Source organism: Antechinus flavipes, chromosome 3 (genome assembly GCF_016432865.1).
Source record: "Antechinus flavipes isolate AdamAnt ecotype Samford, QLD, Australia chromosome 3, AdamAnt_v2, whole genome shotgun sequence".
Lineage (NCBI taxonomy): Eukaryota > Metazoa > Chordata > Mammalia > Dasyuromorphia > Dasyuridae > Antechinus > Antechinus flavipes.
Genome location: NC_067400.1, coordinates 241717019 through 241731699, shown reverse-complemented (window position 1 = coordinate 241731699; position 14681 = coordinate 241717019). Strand labels below are relative to the sequence as shown.

Genomic DNA, 14681 nt, shown 5'->3' with positions numbered 1-14681 from the left:
AGGAGACAAGACTTGGAAAGAGACAATAAAGGATTTGGACTTTAACCTCTGGCTACTCGTGTGGTAATTACTAAACCAAAAGGAAGGCTGCCTCCAGAGACCCCAAGAAAACCCCAACAACAGAACATTACATTTTAGAGAGAATATTACATATGAGTTAAATGAAATATAACATCCATGACCCATGTTCCTGGAATATTCTTCTTTATAAACTATACCTTAATTTCTAGCTTCCATTAAGGCACAGTTTATTCCTTTCTAGATTTCCCTAGATGTGAGTTCTCCTCTAAGGTTATTTTCCATCAATTCTGAATGAACTGTATGTGTCCCAATTTATGGGTAGACTGTCTTCTCCATTAGATTATAAGCTCCTTAAGAACAGTAAATATTGTTGTTTCTTTTTTTGTATCCTTAGCACTTAGCACAAGTCCTGGCACACAGTAATGAATTGAGAAAAAAACCTTATAACCATAGCAATTATTAAGGGCATTCTTTAAGGTGATGCCAGACAAACAACTGAAATTATCAACTGCAATATTTGGAGGAGTTGGGGGTACGGTAGGGGTGGATTATCGTTGCAAAATCCATCTTAAGTTTTTTTCTACTAACATATTTTTTCAAATTTTTTGAAGTTTGCTAAAAATATTTTTCCCACTAAATTATTATGCACCATAAACTGGACACGAGTAAATACATACCGTTAAATATTAGTGGTGTTTGCAACTTCATAAGAGCAACATCGTTGTTCTTGGTTTTAGAATCATAATTTGGATGAGAAATTATTTTTTGCACTTTATAACCACTTCCATAGAACATCACAGACTGCCTCAAAAGTCCTGCAAATGCTGTCCAATACCGGGGATTAGAAAGAGGTCTGGAAAAAAAAATTCAGATAATCTCAAGAATAATGAATCTATAAACACTAATCTGAATCTTTGTTTTTGAGATCTACATATACAAGAACCAAATTAATTCTAACTATAATGAACCATTGCAGATCACTGGAGACCACTATTACCTGCACAACAATAGAAACAATATATAGACAAGGAGAATGTACAAAATGGGCAATGATGTCAAAAATTAAAAAAAAACAAAAACAAAAACAAAAAAACCTTGACTACTACAATTATAACTTACATCTTATTATAAATTTAGGACAATTAAACCTATAATCTTACCAATAACCTGCTTAGGCATTATTCTCCCCTCTTAGTTTTGTTGTATTAGGCATTTTTATTATTGTTTATTTGGTTTATTTCTGAGGGATTCTTGAGATCATCAAATCTTTGTATGAGATTTCAGATATAAAACTTATTTTACTTGATGCCAGTTTTACAGCTTATGCCTGCCCACAAGAAGCTCACATTCTAATGTGGGAGATAACATGCAAAAAAATGGCACAATTTATAAGACTAAGTGGTTTTACTAAAGTATTAAGCAAAACATTTTTAAAAGGCAGATGGGAGATTTTAGTCATTTTAATTATAATTAGATTTAGTACTAAAATGGAAAGAGTACATAGACCTCTTTTCAAGGCACTGTGAGTCTAGAAACGATCTAACTTTATTAGGGTAAGTATTTAATAGTAACACAATTAGAAAGAGAGATTTTAAAAATAATCCTATTAAAAATTATTGTTATGGAATGTATAAAATATTGGAGAGAATATTATCCAATATATAGACAAGATATATAATGCAGCTATAAACATATTTACAAAAATAAAGACAAGCCAAAATAATTACTAAAATATTAAGTACAGATGGATAGGATAAGCTAATAAAAAGCAATATAATAAACAATATTGTGTCATACCAATCAACTGATAACAGCTACCAAAGGAGTACTTTATAGAATTGGGAGGGTAGAATGATAAGATTCATATTGCTGAAAAAAAAAGGTTCAAGAAACTCAAAATAAATTAATATATAGAAATAAAAGGAGAACCCAACAGTGCCAGATCACAAATTATACTACACAATCATTAAAACCATGTAGCCCAATTTAAAAAACAATCAATAAACATTTATTTATTGTTTACTATGTACCCAGAATGGGGCAGGTAGGTAGTGTAGTACATAGACCGCTAGTTCGAGAGTCAGAAGAACTAGAGTTCAAATGTGGCCTCAGACATTTAGTACGTTTGTGATCCTAAGCAAGTCACTTTGCTTCTTTGCCTTACTTTATCATCTATAAAAAAGAGCTGGAGGAGGAAATAGCAAATCATTCCAGTGTCTTTACCAAGAAAATCACAAATGGGGTCACTAAGAGTCAGATACAACTGAAATGGCTCAGCTACCACCATCACAACAACATGCTAAGCATTCTGCTAAATACTGAGGATACAAAGAAATGGAAAATACTCTTTCTACCTTGAAGGAGTTAACAGTCTAACAATAGATATAACATGCAAACAACTATGCATTAATTGTAAATAGAATAAATTAAACACAATCATTGGAAGGAAGGCACTAGAATTAGAGTAGGAACCATTCCTAAGGAAATTTTTATATTTTTTTCTTTTTTCTTTTAATTACATAAAATTTAAAGGGTTTTGTACTAAATGAAGATAAAAGGAGAAAGGAAGTGAACTGGAAAAAATTCATAGCAGCAAAGTTTCTCTGATAGAAGTCTTGTTTTGATGATAAAAAAATTTAAGTCATATTCATAAGAAAAATATCCATTCTTTAATTTAAAAAAAGATTTTGAACAGGCAGTTTTCACAATAAATCAAGCTGCCAAGAGCCATCTAGTTTAAAAAAAAAATAAAAGGAAATGTTCCAAATCACTAACAATTAGAGAAATGTAAATTAAAACAACTCAAGTACTGGTTTCAATTCATATCCATAAAACTAGCAAAGTTGACAAGAAAGGAAAATGAGAAGTTTCAAGTGTTTTGTGTATTTTCCCTCTTCAAATAACCTTATATTTATCCATCTGCTTATATGCTACATCTCCTTACCTCCAATAAAATGGTAAATTCTTTGGGGTCTAAATTATTTTTTTCATTTGCAGGCTTTACATACTCAATGAATGGTGACTGAATTGAATTTTTAAATCCTTTATAACTCTATAATTCTATATCAATCACTCCACATGTAGGGAAATGGTGCAAGAGGTATAATAAGTAAAACAAAATCGAGGAAAAACAAAGAAAATAATTGAATTCACAGGCTTTTTCTTCCAGATCAAGTACCAAAGCAAATTTCTCTTTTTTAAAACCTTTGGATGCGGGAAAACTGGGACACTGATGCATTGTTGGTGGAGTTGTGAACGAATCCAACCATTCTGGAGAGTAATCTGGAATTATGCCCCAAAAGTTATTAAACTGTGCATACCCTTTGATCCAGCAGTGTTACTTCTGGGCTTATATCCCAAAGAAATACTAAAGAAGGGAAAGGGACCTGTATGTGCCAAAATGTTTGTGGCAGCCCTGTTTGTAGTGGCTAGAAACTGGAAATTGAATGGATGCCCATCCATTGGAGAATGGCTGAGTAAATTGTGGTATATGAATGTTATGGAATATTATTGTTCTGTAAGAAATGACCAGCAGGATGAATACAGAGAGGCTTGGAGAAACTTACATGAACTGATGCTAAGTGAAATGAGTAGAACCAGGAGATCATTATACACTTCAACAATGATATTGTATGAGGATGTATTCTGAAGGAAGTGTATTTCTTTGACAAAGAGACCTAACTCACTTTCAATTGATAAATGACGGACAGAAGCAGCTACATCCAAAGAAAGAATACTGGGAAATGAATGTGAACTATTTGCATTTTTGTTTTTCTTCCCGGGTTATTTATACCTTCTGAATCCAATTTTCGGTTCTGCAAACATATATTGTATCTAGGATATACTGTAACATATCTAACATATATAGGACTGCTTGCCATCTAGGGGAAGGGGTGGAGGGAGGGAAGGGAAAAATCGGAACAGAAGCGAATACAAGGGATAATGTTGTAAAAAATTTACCCTGGCATGGATCCTGTCAATATAAAGTAATTATAAAATAAAATAAAATATAAAAAAAATAAAAAATAAAACCTTTAACAATAACTTTTACCAATCCAGACTTCCAATTCAGCTCCTCTTTTGACAACTCTGAGTGAATATATAGCTGGAATAGGGACAGAAAAAAATGGGAATAATAAGAGCTACTTTGAATGACTGGTAAAATACTTACTCTTCCACACAATGAGCTGCTGTTACAATCCATTCAGGAGTGATAATAGAACCACCACAGACATGGATACCTTGGACATGAAGGCTAACTTGCCATGGCCATTCCCCTGGAGCAGCAATTGTCCCACCTACAATCCTGTTTAATTGATTCACCTTCATCACTGTGCCACATTCTAAAGGCAATAATTGAAATATAAATCCATCAGTACATTTATCAACCTTAAGCATGAACAAAAATAGTTCCACAGAACCAAGTGTGATCTTTCATAATTGAATCTTTATTTTAACAAAATGCCGGATTTTGAGGAACATATTTGTGCAACCTGTTTCCTTGTTTCAAACATCTGAAAAGAGGAGAGAGAGAATGTTTTACAAGCATCAATTTTTGTGAATGAGAAGGGAGAATTCATGATGAGATCCAAAACCCGCTCATAGGCCAATTTTCTAAAATGTACCAGACATGAAAGAAAATTGTGTGAGATAAGGATACAAAATAGGTTGAAGTCAAATTGTGGGATGGTCTTAAATTCCAGGTTGAGGAGCTTGTATTTTATCCTATAAATAATAGAGAATCAGGGAAGCTTTTATGAAAAAGAATTTTTTTTTACTTTCTGCTTAACTGACTTGCCTAAAATATAAACTGTATAGTTACTCTGTCTTTGATCCTCCACTGACCTAAACTAACCTATTTCTTGGTCTGAAAGAAAACTATTGTGCTTTTCTTTCTTTTCTATACACATCCAATGAAAATACGGGATCCCAGCTTCCAGGATGGCTTTGATGAACTTATTTACCTCAAAACATTATTGTTAAGTATGACATCTGGACATTTCAAAGCAGGTAGAAAGCCCAAACTTGTGTGCTCTATGCTCTGTTCATTGTTCTCTTACATTTAATTGCTAGTTAAACAAATAGAACAAAAAAGAATAAAATCTCTACTTACTATTTTTTCTCAATGATTCACTTTAGTTCCGATGTAAGTATTCCAAATTATTGCATTAAAATGTTTCCACTATGTCATAGTTGTACTTTGAAGTTATACTATGTTCTGTCAGAGTTTTCCTTCTACTCTACATCAGTTCATTATTCAAGACCTGCCCCATCCTTTTAGTGGCAACTTCTTTCTAAGTGTGCTGAAGAACAATATGAAAGCTATAAGGACCTTTATCAAAGTATTTCAATAGTACCTTGTGAACCCTAAATGAAAAATACTAATAATAATTCTCTAAGACACTATCAGGCAGGCATCTACACTGTGGTAGTCATTAACATAAAACCAGAGCTTCCTCATTTGCAAAATGAGAATATTAATAGTCATATTCTCAACTTGACAGAATAAACATTAGCTTTTCACAAGCCTCAGAGCATAATAAAATGTGACATGATTTTTGTTCTTGTTCAGTCATGTTTGATTCTTTGCAATCTTATTTGAGGTTTTGTTGACAAAAATACTAGAATGTTTTGCCATTTTCTTCTCCAGGATATTTTACAAATGAGGAAAGTGAGGCAATAAGTTGCCCAAGATCATAGAGCTAGTATTTGTCTGAAGGCAAATTTGAGCTGAACTCTTCCTGATTCCAGGTTGACTCCAGGCCCGATTCTTTATTCACCATGACATTTAGCTAGCCTACAATGTGAAATATCATTTATTATTTCAAATGAGGTAACTTGCTCTTAGTTGGGCAAACCTCCTTGCCTTTGCCTCCTAATTCCAGTGTTCTTTGTATTATATTACAGTTCCTAAATAACCCATCTTAACTTTCCAATTTGGTTTAGGGCACAACCATCCTTCCAATCAATTGGACTTGCATTTCAGAATCATCCTTCAATCTTCCCTCATCTTCAGCCCCACCTCTATTCAATCAGTTGCTGATTCTTACCTATCCTAACTTGACAACATCTCTTGTTTACATTATTTCCACTCACTAAAGATCACTCTACTTCAAAATTTCACCATCTCTTGCCCCAATTATGAAAAACATTCTCCTAAAAGTGATATGTCTGTTTCTACCATCTTTCCCTTCTTCAATCTATTCTCCAGACAGTTACCAAAGTAATCTTCCTAAAGTAGAAGTCTGACCATCTCACTCACTAACTCAGGAAGCTACAGGGGGGCAAAGTGTAGAAACCTGGGAAATTTTGGGTGTCCAAAATGTCTGTTTCCCTTTGACTATCTTTAATGCATAGAATGAAATTCTAGGATTCAAGAGGGCTTCTTGAGTTGCTATTTGTGCCTTACTTTCTAGGAATTATGTTTTCAAATATGCTATTTTCCAATATATTATTTGGGTGAGAAAAATTTTAAGTAGTATTAGATATAGTTAGAATGACATTCTATCCCATGAAAAAGAAAATTAAAATTAAAAGTACTAACCTATGCAGCGGAGAGATACCACTGTTTTTGAGAAACAAACATTACTAGGGAAAAAGAACAAAAATAATTATCACAAATTATGAACACCATTTCCAGAATATGTAAGAAAATCATCCTTTTAAATATTCTCTTTAACTCCCAAGAATTAACAAGATGAAACAGATAAAAATATATTTCTCATTCATAAAAAGTAAAAATTACTCAAATAGGTCTTCTTGCACTTCCTTAAGGAAGTCATTTATTTTCAAACAATTGTGCTCATAATATTGTTGCCATTCTTAAATATAAACAGTAAAACCAATCATCTTTCTGGGAGAAAAGTAAAATAAGTCAGAATTCTATATTCTATGTATAATTCTACACATGCCAACATGTATGCTTTCAGATGAGAAAATGACCAATTTCTCCACATAGAACAAGAACACTTCTATTTAAATAAAATAAAAAACCCTAAAATGAAAAAGGAATGTTTTCAAAATAATGAGATTAGTTCAAAAGATATTGTTGTTAAAGTAACAGCAGATAGATTCCAGATATATCAATGAGGAATGAAAACTGTGTATCAATGGACTTACATAAAAAGATCTCCCTTCCTCCTCCCCTTTCTACTTTCCTTACTAGCTTGCTCCTTTCCTTCTTCCTTATTTTCAGAACTGAAACTGTAACCAAGACAAACACTCAAAGCTTATGACTAGTCCAGCAACTGTGTTTTGTTTGTTGGTATGTAACTTAGTAAGCCAGGCTTTTATAAATGAAAACATTAGGGCATGTGCATATTCTACTTTCCTCAAGGTTATGATAGTCTTACTTATTTTCTATGTAAAAAATGGAACTGGAAATCTAGTGAACTAAGAGACATTGAAATGTAACTCCATTCCCAGATTTTCGAAGGAGAATTAGGATAATTAACATCAAAAACGCATCTGGCTAGCTAATATCAGTAGCAACCTTTATAGAAATAAAATAAATTAGGGAATAAATAAGCTTCATAGAAAGCAGAAAAGGTTTTGGTTTTGGTTTTTTTAAGCCATATTCAGAAAAGAATACCTTTTCTGTTTGGGGGGGAAAAAAAACTTTTCTCCTTTTTAAGGACATGCAACTTACGGGCAATATAATATTACTTCTCCCAAGTAAATAGGACAATATCTATTTCAAAGTATACTAGTGCTTAAAGGGAATTTAATCCATCATCCTAGTTAAAAATTAACCTACAACTGTAGGAACAGAGATTTAGAGCTAAAAGAGACCTTCGGTTAACTAGTCCAATCCCTATACTTTACAAATAAGGAAAGTGAGACCCAAAGAGTTGCTGCCAGTCTTGGAGATGATCTCAGATCCTTTCTTTTCTTTTTTTTTTTTTAATAACTTTTTATTGATAGAACTCATGCCAGGGTAATTTTTTACAACATTATCCCTTGCATTCACTTCTGTTCTGATTTTTCCCTTCCTTCCCTCCACCCCCTCCCCCAGATGGCAAGCAATCCTTTACATGTTGAATAAGTTACAGTATATCCTGGATACAATATACGTGTGCAGAACCGAACAGTTTTCTTGTTGCACAGGGAGAATTGAATTCAGAAAGTATAAATAATCCAGGAAGAAAAACAAAATGCAAGCAGTTTATATTCATCTCCCAGTGTTCTTTCTTTGGGTGTAGGTGCTTCGATCTCAGATCCTTTCAATCTAAATTCAGCATCTCGCTACTCTAGAACCTTGGAATTCTAGATTCTTTACCATAACAACCAATGGCACACTTAAATTCACAGCTTATTATGATATTGACAGTTTTAGAGCACTAAACCTGGAGTTAGGAACAGCTAAATCCAAATCTAGCCTCAGATATTTCTTAACTATGAGATCCTGCAGTTAGGAAGACTCAAGTCCTAGTTTCCTAGCTATGTGATCCTAGGAAAGTTGCTTAACAGATCTGCTTCAGTTTCCTCTTCTATAAAATGAGGATAATAATAGCCTCTATTCATAGAGTTATTTTGAGGATCAGATGAGATAGTAATTATAAAACAGCCCAATATCTGGCACACAATAAGTGCTATATAAATGCTCATTGTTATTGCTGTTATTATCATTTCTAGTTATATGACCCTAGGCTAGTCACTTAATCTGTTTGGTTTCATTTCTTTTTTCTGTAAACTGATTATAATAGCATCTACTTTGCAGGATTGCTGTGAGGATAAAACCAGCTATTTCCAAAGACCTTAGCATAGTATCTGGTACATAGTTAGTGGTATATAAACGTTATATACTTTTAGCTATTTCAATGAGAATTTTTCTTTTTTTTGCTGAGATAATTAGGGTTAAGTGACTTGCCCAAGTCACACAGCTAGGAAGTGTTAAGTATCTGAGGTCAAATTTAAACTCAGATCCTCCTAACTTCAGGGCTGGTCCTTTATCCACTGCGCCACCTAGCTGCCCCTGAGAATTTTTTCTGAAGTAAGACAGAAGAAGAAAGAGCATTTGGTTCATTTGACCTAACTTTAAGGTGTAAGTAAAGGCCACTTAACAGGAAAAGCCCTTTGGCAGGACACTGAACTTCATTTTCCTCATTTGTAAAATAATAAAACTGCTATTATGTACTGCCAACCTCATCAGGCTGTTGTAAAGACCAAATGAATGCTAGAAGGACTAAAGATTAGGGATTGTAGAGGGGGAGAAATCTGGAACACAAGGTTTTGCAAGGGTCAATGTTGAAAAATTATATGTTTTGAAAACAAAAAGTTTTAATAAAAATAGAATGGGGATTGTGAAGCCCTTTATAAATGTGAATTATTTGGTCATTAGAGAATTTGAAGAAGAGGCAGAACAGGAAGTAAGTGTAAATGTAGGCTAAATTAAAAACAATTAAATGAATAGGGTTCTCAGAACAGACCTAGTTAAACTCCAATGTTCTCCTGATAATGGGTCTATCTATAAGGAAAATGCATCATGCAATTTCTCCATGTTATTCTTTACATTTCCTAGATATCCCCAATATGGCAATTTTCTTTTCCTTTGTGAGGCAAGTAGGATTAAGTGAGTTGCCCAAGGTCACACAGCTAGTATTAAATATCTGAGGCCATATTTGAATTCAGGTCTTCTAAATCCAGAGCGGGTACTCTTATCCACTGTGCCATTTAGCTGCCCTTATGATGCTTTTCAAGGAAGAAAAAACTGCTGTTGTAGAGGATCTGTCTACCTGGTGTAGAGTTTTTCATATAAGTCTACATTTCCAGCACTCAGGTTCAACTTCATGTAGCTCGAGGCGCCGCTATCATCTGTTATTCCTTGACTAGAGTAAAAACTATTCCTGGGGAAAAGAAAAAAGTGAAATTTAGCATCAATTTTCATAAGTAATCACATCTTATTTTGTCTCATAAGGCCTATTATATTGATACACTGAGTTAAAATAACAATCTCTTACCTAAAATCTCAATATCTAGCCATCTAGTCACCCTTCAGAAATGAAATCTTAATGGACTTGGCTCCACTCAACACTGCAGTGATTCAAGGTTCCACTAGACTTGGGATGGAAAATGCTATCTGCATCTAGAGAAAAGACTATGGAGCTGGAATGTTCATCAAAGTATAGTATTTTTATTTTTTGTTTGTTGGTTTGTTTTCTTTCTCACATTTTTCCTCTTTGGTCTGATTTTTCTTGTGCAACATGACAAAAATTGAAATATGTTTAAAAGAATTACATATATTTTACCTATATCAGATCATCTTTTCTCTTGAAGATGGGGAAGTTAAGACGAAAATTTTGGAACACAGAGACTTACAAAAACAAACGCTGAAAACTGTATGTGCATTTGGAAAATAAAGTAATATTGAAAATAAAAAAGTGTGACATTTAAAAAATTAAAGCATTATTGAATTTCACTAGCCCCAAATGGTAAATAAAATCTCTATAACTGGTGTTCTACTAAAAAATAAAAACAATTGATAATGAGTCAAAAAGATAGATACATTGGTAGATACAAACTGAATTGTATATGTAACAAAATATACTTTTCAGATCTAAATCCCATAGTATGATTGGTGCCTTTTGTTTTCTGAATATACTATGTTAAGCCATCACTGATTCAAAATAACATGAGATCATGCAAAAAGTAGGAAGGTTTTCATACATACTACCCAAAATTTCCACCCTGCCCCTGGGCTGCTTCATGTCTAGTCCCACATCTATACTTTTTTTTTCCTTCTTAATAGCTACAAAAAGTAGAAATCCCATTCAATATTCTACTTCTTTCCTTCAAAGTGGCTGCAACTAGAAGTGCAGAAGGTAATCAGAGTTGAAGCAAAACAAACTGGACTATATAATAAATAAAAAGGTAACATTTTAAGTAAAAACATCACCATATTACAAGGTACCAGTGTTCCCTGAAAATGAAGAGAATCTCAATTCAGATGGAGGATAGAAAGTGAATAAAGAGAGAACACTTTTTCTTTTTTGTGCTTCAGCTATGGAGACCATCCAGATTATTCCCTGATTCTACCTCCCACCAATGGTAAGAAAGAAGGCAAAGTGAGAAAAAAGAAGGGAGAGATTTTTGGATTGGAACTTTAACATGGCCCATGAACTACTTCATTTTGACTGGAGAAAGACACTGTCATCTTTCCTTTCAAGGAATCAGAAGTTAGTTTACCTAAACCTGCCTCTTAGATCATTCTTCCATTTCTCTAACCAAGCAACATTTATGGCCACCTAAACTTCCACAGAAGTTGCTTTGCTCACACCTGAATACTTCCATGTTTTTGCCCTTCTCTTTGCTTTTCTGTCATACATAGATGCCCTATGACATCTCCAACTAAGGCCAAAATCTACCTGAATTCATACCTCAAGGATTAATATACTGTCACTCCCACCTCTCTCAATTATTCTAAACCACTCATTGCAATAGTTCAAATTCCATTTTCCACCCCTCCCCTTTACTACCATCCCTTTCAACCCCAACTTTCAACATCCAACTCTAAAGCTACCCAATCTTTCCACTTTCCTCTGTGGAATACCTGAAGCACAGGAAATAAATTAGCTTTAATTTTATATCTTTTCAACAATGATGAATGTTGGAGGAGAAATGGGAAAACTGGGATACTAATATTGTTGGTGGAACTGTGAATGGATCCAGACATTCTGGAGAGCAATTTCAAACTATGCTCAAAAAGTTATTAAACTGTGCATACTCTTCGATCCAGCACTGTTTCTACTGGGCTTGTGTAAAGTCCAGGCTAGCTCCCTGGAGGCCTTGGAAACAGCCAGAATCAGGATAAGTAAAAGGCTTTAGAGGGAGAAATGAAGGAGACAGACATACCGCCCCAAGCTCACCACCAACCTCCCTTCTCCTTGTCCTGACACAAAGTGAAGTTCTCTGGCCTCTCTCATCCTACCCCCTCATCCTTACCTACAATTCTCTTAACCCCAAACATTGATCCAGTATTAACTGTGAGGAGAGCAATTCCAAACGTTTGCTAATAGAGTCATTGTCTTATTTCACATAATTAGCCTTAAGCGCTTGGTTGTCTGATTCAAGTGCACCTACTCAGAATTTCAGCCCTTTATAGGCTTGTATCCCAAAGAGATCTTAAAGGATCTCTTAAAACATATGCAAAAATGTTTGTGGCAGCCCTTTTTGTAGGGGGCAAGAAACTGGAAATTGAGTGGATGCCCATCCATTGGAGAATGGCTGAATAAGTTATGGTATGTGAATGTTATGGATTATTATTGTTCTATAAGAAACGATCAAGAGGGTGATTTTAGAGAGACCTGAAGAGACTTACATGAACTGACGGTAAGTGAAATAAGCAGAACCAGGATATCATTGTACATAGCAATATCAATATTATAAGACAATCAATTCTGATGAATGTGACTCTTTCTAACAATAAGCTGATTGATGCCAGTTCCCTGTTATGGGAACCACCTGCTAATGGCTGATGGGGGATCATTCTGACCAGCAGACTAGATCTCTTCATGTGAGAAGATGATATTGATAGAAGGAGACTAAGAAGCAGTTGCATTCTCTGACCTCTCTCCTCTTTTCCCTTGTCTCCAATATATTTCATTCCCAATTCACAAGCAACATCTGTTCAGTAAAGGCTGGTTTGCAATTTCTTCAAGTGTATTATGATTCTCAGCTGTGGAGGCTTTCAGAGAACTAACCCACCCCTTCATACTTGATCCTTAACAAGATCCTTAACTTGTGATAAAGAGAGCCATCTACACACAGAGAGAGGACTGTAGGAACTGAGTGTGGATCACAACATAACATTCCCACTCTTTTTGATGTTGTTTGCTTGCATTTTGTTTTCTTACTCATTTTCTTTCTTTTTTGATCTGATTTTTCTTGTGCAACAAGAGACTTGCATAAATATGTTTACACATATTGGATTTAACATATTTTAACACCTATAACATATATTGGATTGCTTGCCATCTAGGGGAAGAGGTGGGAGGAAGGAGGAGAAAATCTGGAACACAAGGCTATGCAAGGGTCAATATTGAAAAATTATCATTGTATTTGTTTTGAAAACAAAAAAGCTCTAAAAAAATTTTTTATACCGTTTCCCTTTCTTACTTCCCCATCTTTTTGCATTCATTGAGACTTTAATGACACAGCTTCCCTGTCTACCCTTTCCTTTACTGTTTATGTGTTCACTGAAACTCCACATTGACCAGGCACGGTGAGAGAATTCGAATACTTCTTGCCCACCATTACTACTTCCAGACTTCCTCTACCATCATCCTCAGTCAAACTTTCCTTCTTTGAGGTTCATTTAATCCATAATTACCCAATCAAGATTTTGGTAGCTACTACAGAATACTCTCCTTCCTTCCTCAATGAAATCAGTGTCTGGTCTATAGTCCTTATCTTCTCCCCAACTCCAACTGTCATACTAGGGGACTTTAACATCACATTGTCACTCCTTCAAACAATCTAACCCTCCCTATTCTTCAATTAACTCATCTTCTATGATCTGTCCTCAATTTACCTGTGCCATACACAAAGATGACAAGATCATAACTTTGATCTTGTCATCACCCAGGAATGTTCCACATTCACATTTGGGAATTTCAAAACTCTTTTTATCTGATCATAATCTGTGTTCATTCCACCTTTCCCTTAGTCTTATAAGTCCAAATCCTGTTCTTTGTTTTCACCACAACTTCTAAACTTCTTCTAAATTTTCTGTTCTTTTCTAGATTATCATCCCTGTACTGACTATTGTTCTCCTTTCTGTCTTGGTGAACCCACTGAACTCTATCACTGATCTTTTCTCAAGTATCTTGCCATTATCAAAACTCCTGACCTACCTAGCCCTAGCCCTACCCTTGGATTACTCTCCCCATCCAAAAACTTCACTCTTTCTTTTGTGTTACTGAATAGAGTTAGAGAAAATCACATGCTATGATCATTGTGCTGACCAGGATGAGAAATAATTCATTTGTACTCCAATTCTGTTCCAATTGGTATTAATCAGTTTGATGTAATTCCATAGTAGTAGTGATTATAAGTTTTATATATTAAGCCCCAGAGCATCAAACTACAGATTTTAAATTCACTTGCTTAATCTTAGGGAGTTACTGAAAGCCCTCTATCTTTTGTTTTTTCCTTTCCTACCATGGCAGAGGTGACTCAACAATATGGAAAGTCTCTAAACTTATTTTTATACCTCCAAACCACTTTCTCTTGTCCAACATGAGCAGGTAATCATCTTATGACCACTTAATTAGTGGAAAAGCCCAATGTTTCACCCAATCCTATCACCTTACATACCTTTTCTAAGGAAGCATCTCAAATCATGAGGAAGATTTGAGGCCCATTTCACTAGAGAGGAATCAAGGATCCTTTAATACAGTACCATTAGTTCAGAGCTCTGCCTCAATGATGTTTTCTTCTAGGATCAGCAATTATAATCTCCATAAAGGTTCACTATGAACCTATGACCCAAAATTTCAACTAGGCTCTCACTACTGCAGAGCAATTTTTTTGCATATATCCCTAACTGATTTATTATCCACTCACCACAGCAGATCTTGCAAAACCTTTCATCCCTCCACAAACTTCCCATGTCTGCACTATATAACTTCTTAGCTGAGAACCTCGACTCATATTGCACTTAA

At 34.6% G+C, this 14681-nt stretch overlaps 1 protein-coding gene across 1 annotated transcript in view; it reads right to left on the bottom strand.

Moving 5' to 3' along the window:
* The window catches only part of TMPRSS2 (transmembrane serine protease 2), a 103598-nt gene that overhangs the window by 25382 nt on the left and 63535 nt on the right, over positions 1–14681 (bottom strand). Inside the window, exons 7-10 of the mRNA XM_051984767.1 lie at positions 9756–9866; positions 6566–6609; positions 4193–4364; positions 699–874 (exon numbers count right to left, since the gene is read on the bottom strand). Coding sequence (XP_051840727.1) covers positions 699–874; positions 4193–4364; positions 6566–6609; positions 9756–9866 — 503 coding nt within the window. The remainder of the gene's footprint in view (positions 1–698; positions 875–4192; positions 4365–6565; positions 6610–9755; positions 9867–14681) is intronic.